Below are 14,882 nucleotides of genomic sequence, written 5' to 3'. Positions count from 1 at the left end.
CCAGGCTCCGCCTTCTCCACGCCCTCGGCCCCGCCCCAGCCAGGGGCGTGGCTGGCGGGCGGTGATAACACTGGCTCTCCGGCTCTCTGTCGGCGCCAGTTGGCAGCGACCGCGACAGAGTCGGGTCGGAGCCTCTCTCTCGCGCCTCCTGCGCGCCGCACCGCACCGCGCAGCGCAGCGCACCCCGGAGCCGAGGCAGGCGCTCTCGTGCCCTTCGCTCGCATCCCGGCCACCCCGTTCCCTGTGCGCCCGCCCTCCGGCCCGTGACGTCACCGCGGCCCCGCCTTCCAAGGGCCCCGGGCCACCAGCGGGGGCTGCCCGGGGGAGTCAGTTGCGGCGTCGGCGGCGGCAGTAGCAGCGGCGGAGAGCTCGGCAGAGTGCGGGCCAGAGCTCCGTGAACCATGCCGAGAAAGAAGCCTTTCAGCGTGAAGCAGAAGAAGAAGCAGCTGCAGGACAAGCGGGAGCGGAAGCGAGGTCAGAGAGGGGGCGGGGCCGCTGCGCAGCCCGGGAGGAGGGGTGTGCCGCCGCCGCCGCGCCGGGAGGCGTAGGGGTAGAGGTGCGGTGTGTGCGTGTGTGTGTGGGGTGGACGGGGTGAACGGGCTCTCGCGATCCCGCGTGGGCTTCCCCGGTAGGGGGATCCCCGCAGCGGCGCGGGGGTGTGCGGAGGACGCTGGGGGAGGGGAAGCCATGCCGCCACCGGGCGCCGTGACGACCTCCCAGGCCCGCCCGGGAGGCAGGGAGGGAGCTGGGGGCGCTGGAGCGGGCGAGCGCGCGCGCGGCGGGGAGGATGGAGCCTCCGGAGAAGTTGGGGCGGCTGCAGAGCAGCCAGCTTGTCCTGCCGGCTCCGGGGCAGGGTGGCGGGGGTGCTTTAGGTATCCCGAGAACCGATCTCCTCAACACTGTCGTCACCGTGTCCGTTCCCTCAGGGCTTCAAGATGGGCTTCGCTCCAGTTCCAACAGCCGCAGCGGGAGCCGGGAGCGGCGGGAGGATCAGACCGACACCTCGGATGGGGAATCCGTGACCCAACAAATCCGCAGGCTCAACCAGCAGCCTGCCCAGGGGCAGGGGCCCAAAGGCTACGATCCCAACCGGTGAGCCAAGGGGGAGGGCGCCGGCCCCGCGCTTCCTGGGGGAAAGCTGGGTTGAAAATGGAGCTATCGAGGCCCGAAGCCGCCACGGCGGGTTTCTCTTCGGGATGGGTCACAGTCTTGCTTTGCAGAGGGGCTGTCAGGAGTTTGTTTTCAGGGGCAGAGGGGCCACCGAGGGGGAGACCTGAACAGCCAGGGGAGGGGAGCCTTGCAGAGCTGCCTGCTTTGGGGCGGAGGGGACCTTGATTGTGGTCACCGGACTCCACTAAGTGGTCTGTCTTCCCTTAGATACCGGCTGCATTTCGAACGGGACAGCCGGGAGGAGGTAGAGAGGAGGAAGAAGGCGGCCAGAGAACAAGTGTTGCAGCCTGTTAGTGCCGAATTGCTGGAGCTAGATATCCGGGATGTCTATCAGCCCGGCTCAGGTGAGTGAGGGCTGCCTGGTGTCTGCCGTCAGCCAGGGGGACTAGCTGGGTGAGAGGAAAGGGGGGGGATCGGAGATGCATGATTGAGTTTGAAAACAAGGCCTAGCAGGGAGGGGTCCCCTGGTGGCACAGGCCTTTAATCCCCCCAGCAGAGGCAGGTGGATCTCAGGGAGGGGTCCCCTGGTGGCACAGGCCTTTAATCCCCCCAGCAGAGGCAGGTGGATCTCAGGGAGGGGTCCCCTGGTGGCACAGGCCTTTAATCCCCCCAGCAGAGGCAGGTGGATCTCTGAGTTCAAGGCCAGCCTGGATTACAGAGAGTTCCACAACAGTCAGGGTTACACGGAGAAAACCTAACTTGAAAAATCTAGGTGAGATTTTTTTAAAAAGCCTGTGCTGCTTTGACACACACCTTTAATCCCAGAGGCAGGCGGATCTCTTGAGTTTGGAGGCCAGCCTGGTCTACAGAGCGAGTTCCAGGACAGCCGAGACTGTTATGTAGAGAAACCCTGCCAAAAAAAGAAAAGAGTCCTTATGCTTGTCCCGATTTTTTCCCCTCATTTCCCAGTCCTGGACTTTCCCCGCCGTCCTCCTTGGAACTATCAGATGTCCAAAGAGCAGCTAATGAGCCAAGAGGAGCGTAGCTTCCAGGAGTACCTTGGGAAGATACATGGGGCCTACCCATCGGAGAAACTGAGCTACTTTGAGCACAATCTGGAGGTGACTGGAGTGGGGGCAGGAGTGGGCATGTTGCATGTGGTCCTTTATAATATAAGGCTCTGGGCTCGGGCAGGGGAAGGACTCCAGGCCAAACTCCCTTCTGATGTTTGCAGACATGGAGGCAGCTGTGGCGGGTATTAGAGATGTCTGACATCGTCCTGCTCATCACTGACATCCGACATCCGGTAAGTGCTCAAAGGTCTGGAGGGGAGGTTTTGGGGGGTTGGGGGGCAACGGCATGAGTGGGGGTTGGATGGGTCGGTATAACACCTGAGTGTGTGTCCAGGTGCTCGCCATTCCACTTCTAGAATGTATGCTTGGAATGGTGAAACCAGAGGTCCACCTTGGATGTGTGTTCCTCAGACGGAGCCACCTTATTTTGTGGGGTGGGATGTCCCGTTGGCCTGGAGCTCACCAGACAGCCCCAGGGATCCTCCTCTCCCGGCGCTGGGGTCCTAGCAGGCAGCGTTCTTCCTTTCCCTTTCCTTTTCATAGCTTGGGTTACAGTCTTTAGTTAGAAGTTCTCTTTGTCTCCTTTCGGTTTGTTTTGCTCTGCTGGGGGTGAAACCCTGGGTCTTGCTTGTGCTAGCCTGAGCTTTGCCACCGAGCTGTGCCCCAGCTTGAGAAATTGGGTGTTCATCCCTCTCTTGTCACAGCCTGCTGGCCAGCTCACACACACACACACACACACACACACACACACACACACACACACACACACACACACACACAGGCACCCCGTTTTCCAAGTCTTCCAGAGCTAGATAACACAAGCTACACAGTATGTGCACATAGAAGCAGATGCCACTCATCAGGTCCCATTCGTGTTCCTGACCCAGCGGTTACTCCATGTGCCCGGTCTTAGCGTATTTTCTGTTGGTCTCCCTCTCATCGTGGCCTGCAGGAAGCGCCCTGAGACTTGCCTGGGCTGTGGCTAACACCTGCTTTGCCTTACGTGTTTGGTGTGGCTGGTTCACTGTGTTTACTTGAGACAGGGCCCTGGCGTTATTGCTGCTGTGCCCGGTGATGGGGAAGTGGAGCCTGCCACCTCTGGGTTCACCTTCGCCTCTCTGTCCCTTTACCAATTCTGCCGCAGGTTGTGAACTTTCCGCCAGCACTTTATGATTATGTAACTGGAGAGCTTGGGCTGGCCCTGGTGCTGGTCTTGAACAAGGTGGATCTGGCTCCGCCGGCCCTTGTGGTAGCCTGGAAGCATTACTTTCACCAGCACTACCCGCAGCTCCACATCGTCCTGTTCAGCTCTTTCCCTCGGGACACTAGAACTCCACAGGAGCCTGGCGGTGGTGAGTGGGCTGTGGAGAGGGGGCCGCGGGTGGGGTGAGTGAGGGGGCCGCGGGTGGGGTGAGTGAGGGGGCCGCGGGTGGGGTGAGTGAGGGGGCCGCGGGTGGGGTGAGTGAGGGGGCCGCGGGTGGGGTGAGTGAGGGGGCCGCGGGTGGGGTGAGTGAGGGGGCCGCGGGTGGGGTGAGCAGGACAAGCCAGTGAACAGAGAAGCTTGTTAGCAAAGGAGCATGATTTGTGGCAGAAGAGATGAGATGCATCTTCACCCTCTTACCTCTCAGTGTTGAAGAATCGAAGGCGGGGGAGAGGATGGTCTCGGGCGATGGGACCAGAGCAATTGCTAAAAGCCTGCGAAGCCATCACTGCGGGGAAAGGTAGGTCGCCTTGGAGGGGGCTGTGGAAGAGCTGGGGGGCAGCTGAGGGGTTCGCTTCTCGACGTCCCTCCGTTACACATGTTCCGGAAGGTCGTGGAGTAAGGAGCAACCCTGATGGTGGGAGGGACAGGGCAGGAGGTGGCCAGGAAACCTCCATGACTTGACGCCCGAGTCTTAGCTGCTCTGATGGAGAGTGGGGTCCAGTGCAGTCTGCTCTAGCACACGTGCGCACGCTGTGGTTTCCAGGCATGCTGGTGACGTCAGCTGCGCGTTTCCCACAGTGGCCTGGGGTGAGGGAAACTCCCCTCATCACCATCTTCTTCTCTGAGCAGTGGACTTGAGCAGCTGGCGTGAGAAGATTGCTAGGGACGTGGCTGGGGCCTCCTGCGGTAACGGCTCTGGCGAGGAGGAGGACGAGGAAGATGGGCCAGCAGTCCTGGTAGAGCAGCAGACTGACTCAGCGATGGAGCCCACGGGCCCCTCCAAGGAGCGCTACAAGGACGGAGTGGTGACCATAGGCTGTGTGGGTAAGCACGCGGTAGCCTGCCATAGTGGCCTCCTGGGCTCTGTTGCAGTGTTTCTGGAGGAGGGAGGAGGGTGCTGGGCCTATGACTGCAGGTTCTTCAAGGGAAGAACCCTGCTGTGGGTCCTGGGGGGACTGAAGGACACCTACTGCACTGCGCTTAAGTGCTGTCTCTGCCACACAAGTCCTTGAGCTATTGAGTCCTAGTGACTTTAAGAATGGGGTTGTCGGGCTTGGAGAGCTGACTCAGAGGTTAAAGAGCACTGGCTGCTCCTCCAGAGGTCCTGAGTTCAATTCCCAGCAACCACATGGTGGCTCACAACCATCTGTAGTGAGATCTGGCGCCCTCTTCTGGTGTGAGTGTGTATATACATGATAAATCTTTAAAGAAAAAACAATGTTCAGTCATGGGTTCCTCGTGCAGGAGGGCAGAAGTATCCTCTGGGTCAGAGCCCCTTTCAGGGTGGTCACAGGTGCGTGGAGGCAGAGGCAGGCAAATCTCTGAGTTCAAGGCCAGCCTGGTCTACAGTAGAGCAGCAGTTTTCAACCTGTGGTCGCGACCCCTTTGAGGGCCGACTTAACCTTTCCACAGTAGTCAAATATCAGCTATCCTGCAATAATGCAAAATTGTAGTTATGAAGTAACAGTGAAAATAGTTTTATGGCTGGGGGTTACCACAGCATGAGGAACTATTACAGGGTCTGTAGAGGAAAAGGAATGTATGATTGGGGTCTAAGATTCCTTCTCATTTCTGGGGGGTACAAGAGTTGAGAAGAGACCTTGTCTGTTTAGCATCTTAGAATATTTGTGTGGCTTTGTTTTGTTTTAGACTTATTTTTTATGTGTGTTGGTGTTTTGCCTGCATGTATGTATGTATGCATGTGTGTGTTTGTGTGTATATCTATGTGTGTGTGTATATGTGTGCGTATGTATATATATGTGTGTGTGTGTGTATGTATATGTGTGTGTGTGTGTGTGTGTGTGTGTATGTGTGTGTGTGTGTGCACCGCTTGTGCATCTGGTGCCTGCAGCAGCCAGAAGAGGGCACTGGATCCCCCTGGAGTTGGGCTTGGGAACTGTTGGTAGCCACTACATGGCTGCTGGGAGCAGAACCCAGGTCCTGCAAGAGCAGTGACTTTTCAACCTGAGGCCTCCCTCCAGGTCTGACAGTTTGGGTCTTAGTTACCTCGAGAAGCCAATAGTGGCATGGCAGGGTCTGGTTTCATTTAGAAGTTTGTTCTTTTCTAGTGAGTGGAGTAAATGGTGGGAGATGGATGAGAAAGAGAAGCCGGAGGCTTCTTTAGTCCAGGGACAATCCAGACCTGCGGAGAGGAGCTCCGTCTGTAGTCCAGATTTGGGAGGCCAAGCATGAGGGATATGGCAGTCTGAGGGAGGGCAGCCCGCACTGTGCTGAGTCCCCGGCCAGCTTGGAGGGCAGAGAGAATGAGGACGCTCCTGACCACTTGGCAAGGAGTAAAGAGGGTTTTTGCTTGCTTGTTTTTAAAACCTGAGCAGCTGGGACCACTGAGCTGGGGAAAGCGGAAGAAGAGCGGGTTTGGAGGGCTTTAGAGTGCAGGGAGAACCAAGGGCTGCCATGGACGGTCTCACGGGAGAGGTGGAGCAGGCTGTGGGTTAGGGCCTGGAGCTTGGGGTGCGGGAGGCATTTCGACTTGAGGGGAACAGACCCCCAAGAGGCCAGGGATCAGTCACCTGGGGGCCACGGCTGTAAGTGCTAAGGCCAGAGCCTGACGTCTGGTTGGATGGCCGTGGTACTTCCTTAATGCGAGCTGTCCTTCCCCTAACAGTCCCTGTGACCCAAAGTAGGGGCTGTCTCACAATCCCTTGCATTGCCTTCCTAGGTTTCCCCAATGTGGGGAAGTCCTCGCTGATCAACGGGCTGGTGGGACGGAAGGTGGTGAGTGTCTCCAGCACGCCAGGCCACACGCGGTACTTCCAGACATACTTCCTCACCCCCTCCGTGAAGCTCTGTGACTGTCCAGGCCTTATCTTCCCATCCCTGCTGCCCAGGCAGCTGCAGGTATGTTGTGGTAGAGCGAGGGCTACAGGGGGTGGGGAGGAGAGTTCGTAACTGAGCAAGGAACTGAGTGCTGTTTCCACAGGTTTTGGCTGGAATCTACCCCATTGCCCAGATCCAGGAGCCCTACACTGTGGTGGGGTACCTGGCCTCCCGCATCCCTGTGCAAGCTCTGCTGCACCTGCGCCACCCGGAGGCAGACGACCCTTCAGCTGAGCATCCTTGGTGTGCCTGGGACATCTGCGAAGGTAGGCGTCATGGTCTCTGCGATTGTCTCCTGCCTGCCCTGCCCTCTCCACTGGGATTCTGGCCTTGAGGAAGGGGGCTGTCTGCATACCCCAGATGTCTTTCCCTCGTGCCTGGACCGCATGGAACATTGGAAAGACTGTGGGTGGGACATTGGGACTGACAGGGCTGGAATCTGGTTCACGGGCATCCCCTTACTAACGTTATTTTCTTCCTTCAGCTTGGGCGGAGAAACGAGGTTATAAAACGTCCAAGGCAGCTCGCAACGACGTATACAGAGCAGCCAACAGCCTTCTGAGGCTGGCGGTGGACGGTCGCCTCAACCTGTGCTTCCACCCACCTGGCTACAGTGAACAGAGAGGTGAGAGCCCAGGTGTTCTCTGCAGCCCCTGCTGACAGGTGAGGCCAGGCAGAGGGTCGCGTGGGCTTGCTCTGACGATAGCTCACTGACCTGCAAATGCGTGTGACTGCCGGGATGGAAGACGCGCTTTGTCCAGCTACGCCAGCCCTCGAAGACTCGCCTCTGCCCGCCTCCTTGCTCACACCCGTCTGTGTTCCCCAGGCACCTGGGAGACTCACGCCGAGACTGCAGAGCTGGTGGTCTTGCAGGGCAGGGTGGGGCCGGCAGGCGATGAGGAGGAGGAGGAGGAGGAGGAAGAAGAACTGAGCAGCTCCTGTGAGGAGGAAGGCGAGGAGGACCGGGACGCAGATGAAGAGGGAGAAGGAGATGAGGACACCCCGACCTCCGTTCCTGGGTCCCGCCTAACTGCCCGCAACCCGTACGCCCTGCTGGGCGAGGGCGAGTGCTGAGCCCCCTCCTGCCTCCGTTACCCTCAGCTTTGCTTTTGGACTGAACTGCAGGTGTCCCCTTGGCCACCCTGATTGTGAATAAAGATTGTCTGCTTTGTAGCCTGAGTGAGAGCTTCTGTTTGGGGCTGACAACCTTGGGAGACGTTTTGCCTTTCTTCACCATTCTCTTTGGGAAGCAGAGTTACCTAGGGCCTGGTGCTGACATTCCTTACCACACGGGCAGAGGAGGTCTAGGCAGACTCGCCTGCCTTTGAGCTGTGTCCTGCGCGCCCCCTGCTGTCTGGTTTGGCTATAGCGGGTTTTGGGGTGAAGGAGCCATAGAGGTTAATAGGAATTTTCCACACTCAGCAGACGTTTATCAGGAGTTTATATGATGCAGAAGTCAGGACTGGCCATGACCAGACCTCATGGAGCACAGATGTTTGCATTAAGATGGGTGTGTCTGGTTCTGCAAATCCTGGGGACTCACAGAGTATAATTCTGGAATTAATTGAGACATAAATATGACAAGACCCTTGTGAAAATGTTAATGGGATGTGTATAGGCAGAGACTCGATTACCAGCAAACAAGTGCGCACATTCAGAGTTTGAGCAGAGCAGTCTTTCAGGCTCACATCTCAAAGAGCCTGAGAGCTGGCCTGGAGGGGTAGCTCAGCGGTTAAGAGCACTGTCTGCCCTTCTGGAGGACCCAGCACTCACAACTGTTTGTGTCTCCAGTCACCGGGAACCTGGCACCCGCGCACGGACATACATGCAGGCAAAACGCCAATGCACATAAAAACAAAACAAAAAAACTTGGGAGCTAGAATCACTAGGCGGGCGGTGCAGAACCAGCTCCTGAGCTCCATTTATTCTGCTTTGGGGATGGAGCTCAGACTCTTTAAAGTCCCACCTTGAGGTTGGCAGGTGACTGGGACAATGTTTAAGGCAGGGAAAGCCACAGTTTGTCTGGGTAGAGCGGGAGCACGGGCCACAGGTGTAGCTTCCCCGGGCTGATAGCATTTTCCCCAGTGTCAGCACTGATGTGCCCACTGAAGAGAAAGGAACTGTCCTGAGAAGAGGCTGAGGCCTCTGGCCATGCGTTCCTTCAAGTTTACTCCCCTTGATGACTCCAGTGTGAACCTGAGTCCTGGAGGCTGCACTGCCGCACGGAGTTTGGACCACATTCGTGAAGATGCATGAAGGCCACGCAGAATGTGCTGGAAAAGAGAAACCTCAACTAGGAAAAATCCGGTCTCCCATGTAGGGCTCTTTAGTTTCACAGACAAAAGCAAAAAGTGAGAATTCTGTTGGCACTCATCCCAGGGGCGTTTGGGAGAGTTAGGCTGGGACGGAGTTGAGCTGAAGACCTCACAGGAGCCAATATTGTTTTAAAGATTGGTCACTGTCAGTGGCTTGCTCATTCTATAGGAAAATAAGACGGGGCAAAAAGCTGTTTTTTAGTGACAAGACAGGTCACGGAGGAGTGTCATGTCTTAGGTCAGTGCCTGAGGTCCGGGAGAAACTTGGTTTTCCTTCCACGCTCAGATGCCCAGATCTTTCCTCATTCCCTCTTTTTTTTTTTTTTTTTCTTTGTTTTTTTCGAGATAGGGTTTCTCTGTGGCTTTGGAGGCTGTCCTGGAACTCGCTTGGTAGTCCAGGCTGGTCTCGAACTCACAGAGATCCACCTGCCTCTGCCTCCCGAGTGCTGGGATTAAAGGCGTGCACCACCAACACCCGGCCATGCGAGAACTTCTTTTATACAGTTCTCATTCTGAAGCAGGTAGCTAGCCGTGGGTGGTCCAGGTGAGTCCAGTTAGCCAGCCTCAGAACCGATGATGGAATCAGCAAAAGTTGAAAACTATTTGCCAGAAGTTGTGGGACAAAAAAATTATTTTGAATAAGCGTCGAACCCCAGCAGAACACAGACCAACCAGACACCACTGCTATTGAGTTACATGTATCACTGAACTGTCACAGCTAGGATAAAGTGTACTTCGAACCCCAGGAACTCTCAGCCACTGAACATTTGTTGAGTAACGAGCATCCCTCAATCACTGCTAGCTGGCAAAAAGCGTAAAAACAGCCTGTCGGTGGTGGCACACGCCTTTAATTCCAGTACTCTGGAGGCAGAGGCAGGAGGATCTCTTAGTTCGAAGCCAGCCTGGTCTACAGAATGAGTGTCAGGATAGGTTCCAAAACTATACTGAGTTCAATTCCCAGCAACCACATGGTGGCTCACAACCATCTGTAATGAGGTCTGATGCCTTCTCCTGGGGTACATGTATGTACACAGATAAAAACCTGTATGCATAATAAATAATTTTTAAAAGACCAGTGTGTGTGTGTGTGTGTGTGTGTGTGTGTGTGTGTGTGTGTGTGTGTGTGTGTGTGTGCGGTGGGGGGGGCACAGCCAGACTCCACACACACCAAACTGAAGATAGTGGGCCGTTTGTACAGTAGAGAAGGGAGGAGAGAGTAAACGTTACACACAGTGTAGCGTGAACAGCAAACCTTGGAAGTGAAGGAAGTGGAGAAATTAGCGAGGAGAAGGCCGGAGGCGTGAGACAGGAAAAGTCGCAGTGGGTGTGCCCTGGTTGGTGTTGGAGGCTTAGCATACCTCTCTCGGGCGGCAGGTACAAGGGAGGTTAGGAGGTTAGGAAAGGTGGTGGAGGTCTCCAGCTAACCATGGAGCTAGGTGTGCTGGGGCACACCTTTAATTCCAGCCCTTGGGAGGCGGGGGGCAAGAGGGTCCGTGAGTTCCAGTCCAGCCACAGCTTCACAATGAGACCATTGCATAAACAAGTAAGTGGGCAAATGGCAGAATTTGAAATTTTAGCCCCATGACTGAAAGGCAGAAAGTTAACTGGCCTGGAGACCACTGTGGTTGCAACACAGATACTGATTTGGAAGGGGAGTGTCACCGGTGGGTGGGTTTTGTGGCCGTCCTAGGAGGAACCAGTGGAAAGAAGGTAGCTGTGAGTAAATTCACGAGGTCGACTGACAGATGTCGGCTTGTTTTGCTGCGTGTCTGTCCCTGTTGGTGGCGGGGCGGGAGAGTAAGTCAAGAGTGCACGTATCATGCATCCGACTAGGCAATTGGTGCGCCGTGTGTGTCATGGGCAGTTTCTTGGAGACGGTATGTACAAGTGGAACTTGGAGATATTTGGAGCCATGAACACAGAGGAGGGAGGAGAGGAACAGGTCATCTACAGAGTGTAGCGTGTAGCCGAGAACCCGGCTAGGAAGAGAGTGGAGAATTTACAGACTTTTTACTTCCCGCCTGGGGAGAGGAGTCAGCCAGCTAGAGAGAAAACCTGGACTGTTAGGTGGGCGTTGGCGGTGCACACCTTTAATCCCAGCACTCGGGAGGTAGAGGCAGGCGGATCTCTGTGAGTTCGAGACCAGCCTGGAGGTCCAGGATAGCCTCCAAAACAATACAGAGGAAACCCTGTCTCGGAAAAACAAAAACAAAACAAACAAACAAACACACAAACAAAAAACCCTGGATTGGGAGGGGAGGGAAGAGAGAACGACCAGAGGAAGGTGTTGGGGCAATGATTTCACAGGTATGGGGGAGGCGGGGTTTTTTTGTTTTTGTTTTTGTTTTTGTTTTTGTTTTTTTGGTTTCTCTGTATTGTTTTGGAGGCTGTCCTGGAACTCTCTCTGTAGACCAGGCTGGCCTCAAACTCACAGAGATCCACCTGCCTCTGCCTCCCAAGTGCTAGGATTAAAGGCGTGCGCCACCAACGCCAGGCAGGGGAGGCGGTTTTGACCGCTGTGGTACAATGGAGCCTTTGGAGGGGTGAGCTCAGAAGACTAAGTAATAATCTAGTGGATGGAGGCGCATGAATTGGAATAAGGATGCAACTGTCAAGGAATTCGGCTGCGGGAGGCGAGAAGGCCAGAAGTTTAGAGCGCATGCTTCTCTTCCAGGGCTCCCAGTACCCATATCCAGATGTAACTGGCGGTGACCTTCAGACGACTGAGCGGGTGCAGCTCAACCATGTGTTGAAATTATTTATGTCCCAGCAAGTTGTTACGAATAACCGCAACAGCAGGAAAAACACCAAGGTCTGAGTCACCTGGAACTCCAGATGCCAACGGCCTTGACCAAAGGGTCTTCCCGCCGCACCCGCGACTTTGCTGTGCCACCTGCTGGGGAAGCTGCGTCATAGCAGCGCAGAGGAAACACTAAAATCGCGTTTGTCAGAACAGGGCTGTGATGTGTGCTTTTAAACCCAGCACTCCAGGCAAGACGAGAGGGTTTCTGTGGATTTGTAGGATATTCTGGGCTAAATAACAAGACCTTATCTCATTAAACAAATGAAAATTTTCTTTGAGCTATTGGGTTGCTACTGCTTTATTTTATTTTACTTTTATTTATTGTTTTGAAACAGGGTTTCTCTATGAAACAGTCCTGGCTGTCCTTGGAAAAACAATAAACCAAACCAAAGCAAACCAAAACAACAACAAAAAACAATCCAAACCAAACCAACTCTGACTTGGGGTTGGTTCCAGGTCAGGCAGCTTACAACTACTTGTAACAGCACCTCCAGAAGATCCAACACTTTCTTCAGGACTCTGCGAGCAACTGCTCTCAAATGCACACACACACCGATAAAAAGCTGGGTGTGTTGGTGCAAGGCAGAGGCTGGAGGATCTCTGTGAGTTCTAGGCTAGCCTGGTCTACCCAGTGAGTTCTAGGTCAGCCAAGACTATATAGTGAGACTCTGTCTCAAAAAATAAAAATTAGAGGCTGGAGAGATGCCTCAGCAGTTAAGAATTCGTGTTGCTCTTCCGGGGAACTGGAGTTTGATTCGGTTCCTAGCACCCATGTTGGTCAGACCAGTTTATATTTTGTATTTTTTTTTTTTTTTTTTTGGTTTTTACGAGACAGGGTTTCTCTGTATTGTTTCGGAGGCTATCAGTCGAGCCCGGCCTCGAACTCACAGAGATCCGCCTGCCTCTGCCTCCCGAATGCTGTTGGTCAGACCAGTTTATAACTGTAATGCAGTCTCTAGGGGTTTGGACATGTACGTATGGCCTCTTTTGGCAAATGCACTCACACATACACACCCCCAGACAGACCTACATACATACTTAGACAGCCTGGCGTGGGACCCAGAGATGTGTCTGCCTGTCTCTGCCTCCCAAGTGCTGGGATCAAAGGCATGCGCCACCAATGTCCGGCTAGAGTTAATTTCTAACACCATCTACCTGTCTGTTGAGTGAAATGCTTGTACTAGGCTCATGGGTTTGAACATCTGGAGCCCAGCAGCCGCACGCCTTTGACCCCAACACTTGGGAGGCAAAGGCAGGAGGATCTCTATGAGTTCGAGGCCAGCCTGGTCTACAGAGTGAGTTCCAGGACGGGAGCCAGGGCTACACAGAGAAACCTTGTCTCAAAAAACAAAAACAAAATAAACCGGGCGTTGGTGGTGCATTCCCTTAATCCCAGCACTCGGGAGGCAGAGGCAGGTGGATCTCTGTGACTTCAAGATTAGCAAATTCCAGGTTGGTTTAACTCCCAGAAACAGCTGACCTGACAAGGGTTAACTCTTGAATCCCAGGCTGATGCCTGGGAATCCAGCATGGGACTGATCAAGACCCCCTGAATGGGGGTGTCAGTGAGGAGGTCTAGGTAATCTATTGAGCCTTGGGTAGTAGATCAGTATTTATCCCGAGTATACAAATGGACTTTGGGCCGGGCATTGGTGGCGCACGCCTTTAATCCCAGGACTCGGGAGGCAGAGGCAGGTGGATCTCTGTGAGTTCGAGGCCAGCCTGGTCTACAAAGTAAGTTCCAGGACAGCTTCCAAAGCTACAGAGAAACCCTGTCTCGAAAAACCAAAAAAAAAAAAAAAAAAAAAAAAAAAAAAGGACTTTGGACTCCCATCCAACAATGTGAGGTGCACTCTCACCCTGAACTCTTGGGGGAGGGTCTAGGCCCTGCCCTGGATGAAATAACAGACTTTGGACACCCCCAAGGAAGGCCTCACCCTCCCTGGGGAAAAGAGGGGATACTGGGGGGGTTGGGGGAGGGCACGGGAGGAGGGGAGGAACGGAGAGGGACCTGGAACTGACTTGTGAAGCAACCTTGTTTCTAATTTAAATTTAAAAATAAATCATAATAAAAAAAGCAAGGTCCAGGCAGCCTCCAAAGCCACAGAGAAACCCTGTCTTGAAAAACAAAAAAGAAGAAAAAAGAAAAAAGAAGAAAACAAAATAAAAATAAAAGGAAGCCGGGCGTTGGTGGCGCACGCCTTTAATCCCAGCACTCGGGAGGCAGAGGCAGGTGGATCTCTGTAAGTTCGAGACCAGCAGGACAGCCTCCAAAGCCACAGAGAAACCCTGTCTCGAAAAAACCAAAAATAAATAAATAAATAAAAAATAAAAAATAAAAGGAAAGGGAGTAGAGGAGAGGGGAGAGGAAGGCAAGAATACATATATTTTGATGGTTTCTCTTTATAGCCCAGCAAGGGGGTGGGGAGTCAGTCCTGCTACCGGAAGTAGGTCACTGGGTAGTCGGGGCTCCTGGGTGGGGTTTCGCTCCACGTCGGGTTACGTTCAGTCCAGAGAGAACGCTCGCCCTTGCAGCCTCCGCGTGTGCCATCTTAAGACGGTAAGCCGAAGCGGAAACCTTTTATTCTTATTGCTGTTTCTTTTCGAGACAGGGTTTCTCTCTCTCTGTGTGTAGCCTTCGCTGTCCTGGTTCTCGGTCTCTGTCGACATTAAAAACAAAAACCCTGAGAGCTGCTGCTCTTTGGAAATCGCGGTTATCAGATGGCTTTTGACAACCTCGTTAGGAGGGATCCTTGTTAGGAGAGAGAGATTCTTGTTAGGAGGGGGATGGCGATCCTCGGGCTCTCCCGGCTTGGAGCTCTCTTTTCTCCAGTGCTTACTCCGATGTCTCCGGCCTGGGTTTTAAGTCCCCCCACCCCACCCCCGCCCCGCTTTGCTGCCCTGCGCGTCTGGAGCAGGGCACGCGGTGGTGTGGGATGCAGTGTCGTCGCTCGGGACTTGGGGCGTGGGGTGGGGGTGAGGGTGGGGGGTTCGATCCGCCGAGATCGGTGGAAAGGAGGCGGGGTGGTGGCTGCTGTTTGCAAACTCAGCTGAGAGGAAGGGGCAAGCCGATTTCCGGGCCGCCTAGCGAGCCGCTGTCGCCTAGTTGGTGCATGCCCGGGCAGGGAGGAACCCCGTCTAGGGAAGACGCAGCCGTCCTCTGGGCGCCCCCCTCCCAGTGCGCACGGTGGTGGGCACGCTGGACGCCCCCTCCTCTAATCCCAGCACTCGGGGTGGGGACGGGGGGGGTGGGGCGCGGGAGGGGAGGCGGAGGGGCCGCTCGCCGCTCGCGTGATGTCATTGGGCTCCGTAGATCGAGT

The 14,882-nt window shown here is 54.8% G+C and overlaps 1 protein-coding gene across 1 annotated transcript; it reads left to right on the top strand.

Annotated features, from left to right (window-relative positions):
- Positions 1 to 262: 262 nt before the first annotated feature.
- Positions 263 to 7,617, top strand: Gnl1 (G protein nucleolar 1 (putative)). Its single transcript, XM_005087589.4, has 12 exons — positions 263 to 474; positions 927 to 1,092; positions 1,378 to 1,514; positions 2,080 to 2,231; positions 2,345 to 2,416; positions 3,328 to 3,535; positions 3,812 to 3,904; positions 4,237 to 4,431; positions 6,287 to 6,465; positions 6,548 to 6,710; positions 6,929 to 7,069; positions 7,271 to 7,617. The coding sequence occupies exons 1-12, from the start codon at positions 402 to 404 to the stop codon at positions 7,516 to 7,518; spliced, it is 1,827 nt and encodes a 608-aa protein (XP_005087646.1). The 5' UTR covers positions 263 to 401; the 3' UTR covers positions 7,519 to 7,617.
- The last annotated feature ends 7,265 nt before the right edge of the window (positions 7,618 to 14,882 follow it).

This window comes from Mesocricetus auratus, unplaced genomic scaffold (assembly GCF_017639785.1).
Source record: "Mesocricetus auratus isolate SY011 unplaced genomic scaffold, BCM_Maur_2.0 Super-Scaffold_100027, whole genome shotgun sequence".
Lineage (NCBI taxonomy): Eukaryota > Metazoa > Chordata > Mammalia > Rodentia > Cricetidae > Mesocricetus > Mesocricetus auratus.
Note: the sequence above shows the minus strand (reverse complement) of the source record. Positions and strands in the feature narration are given on the sequence as shown.

Coding starts and splice junctions, on each gene's coding strand:
- Gnl1 (XM_005087589.4), top strand. CDS start 402: ATGCCGAGAAAGAAGCCTTTCAGCGTGAAGCAGAAGAAGAAGCAGCTG. Junction 3,536..3,811: donor TCCACAGGAGCCTGGCGGTG/GTGAGTGGGCTG, acceptor CTTACCTCTCAG/TGTTGAAGAATCGAAGGCGG. Junction 6,466..6,547: donor TGCTGCCCAGGCAGCTGCAG/GTATGTTGTGGT, acceptor CTGTTTCCACAG/GTTTTGGCTGGAATCTACCC.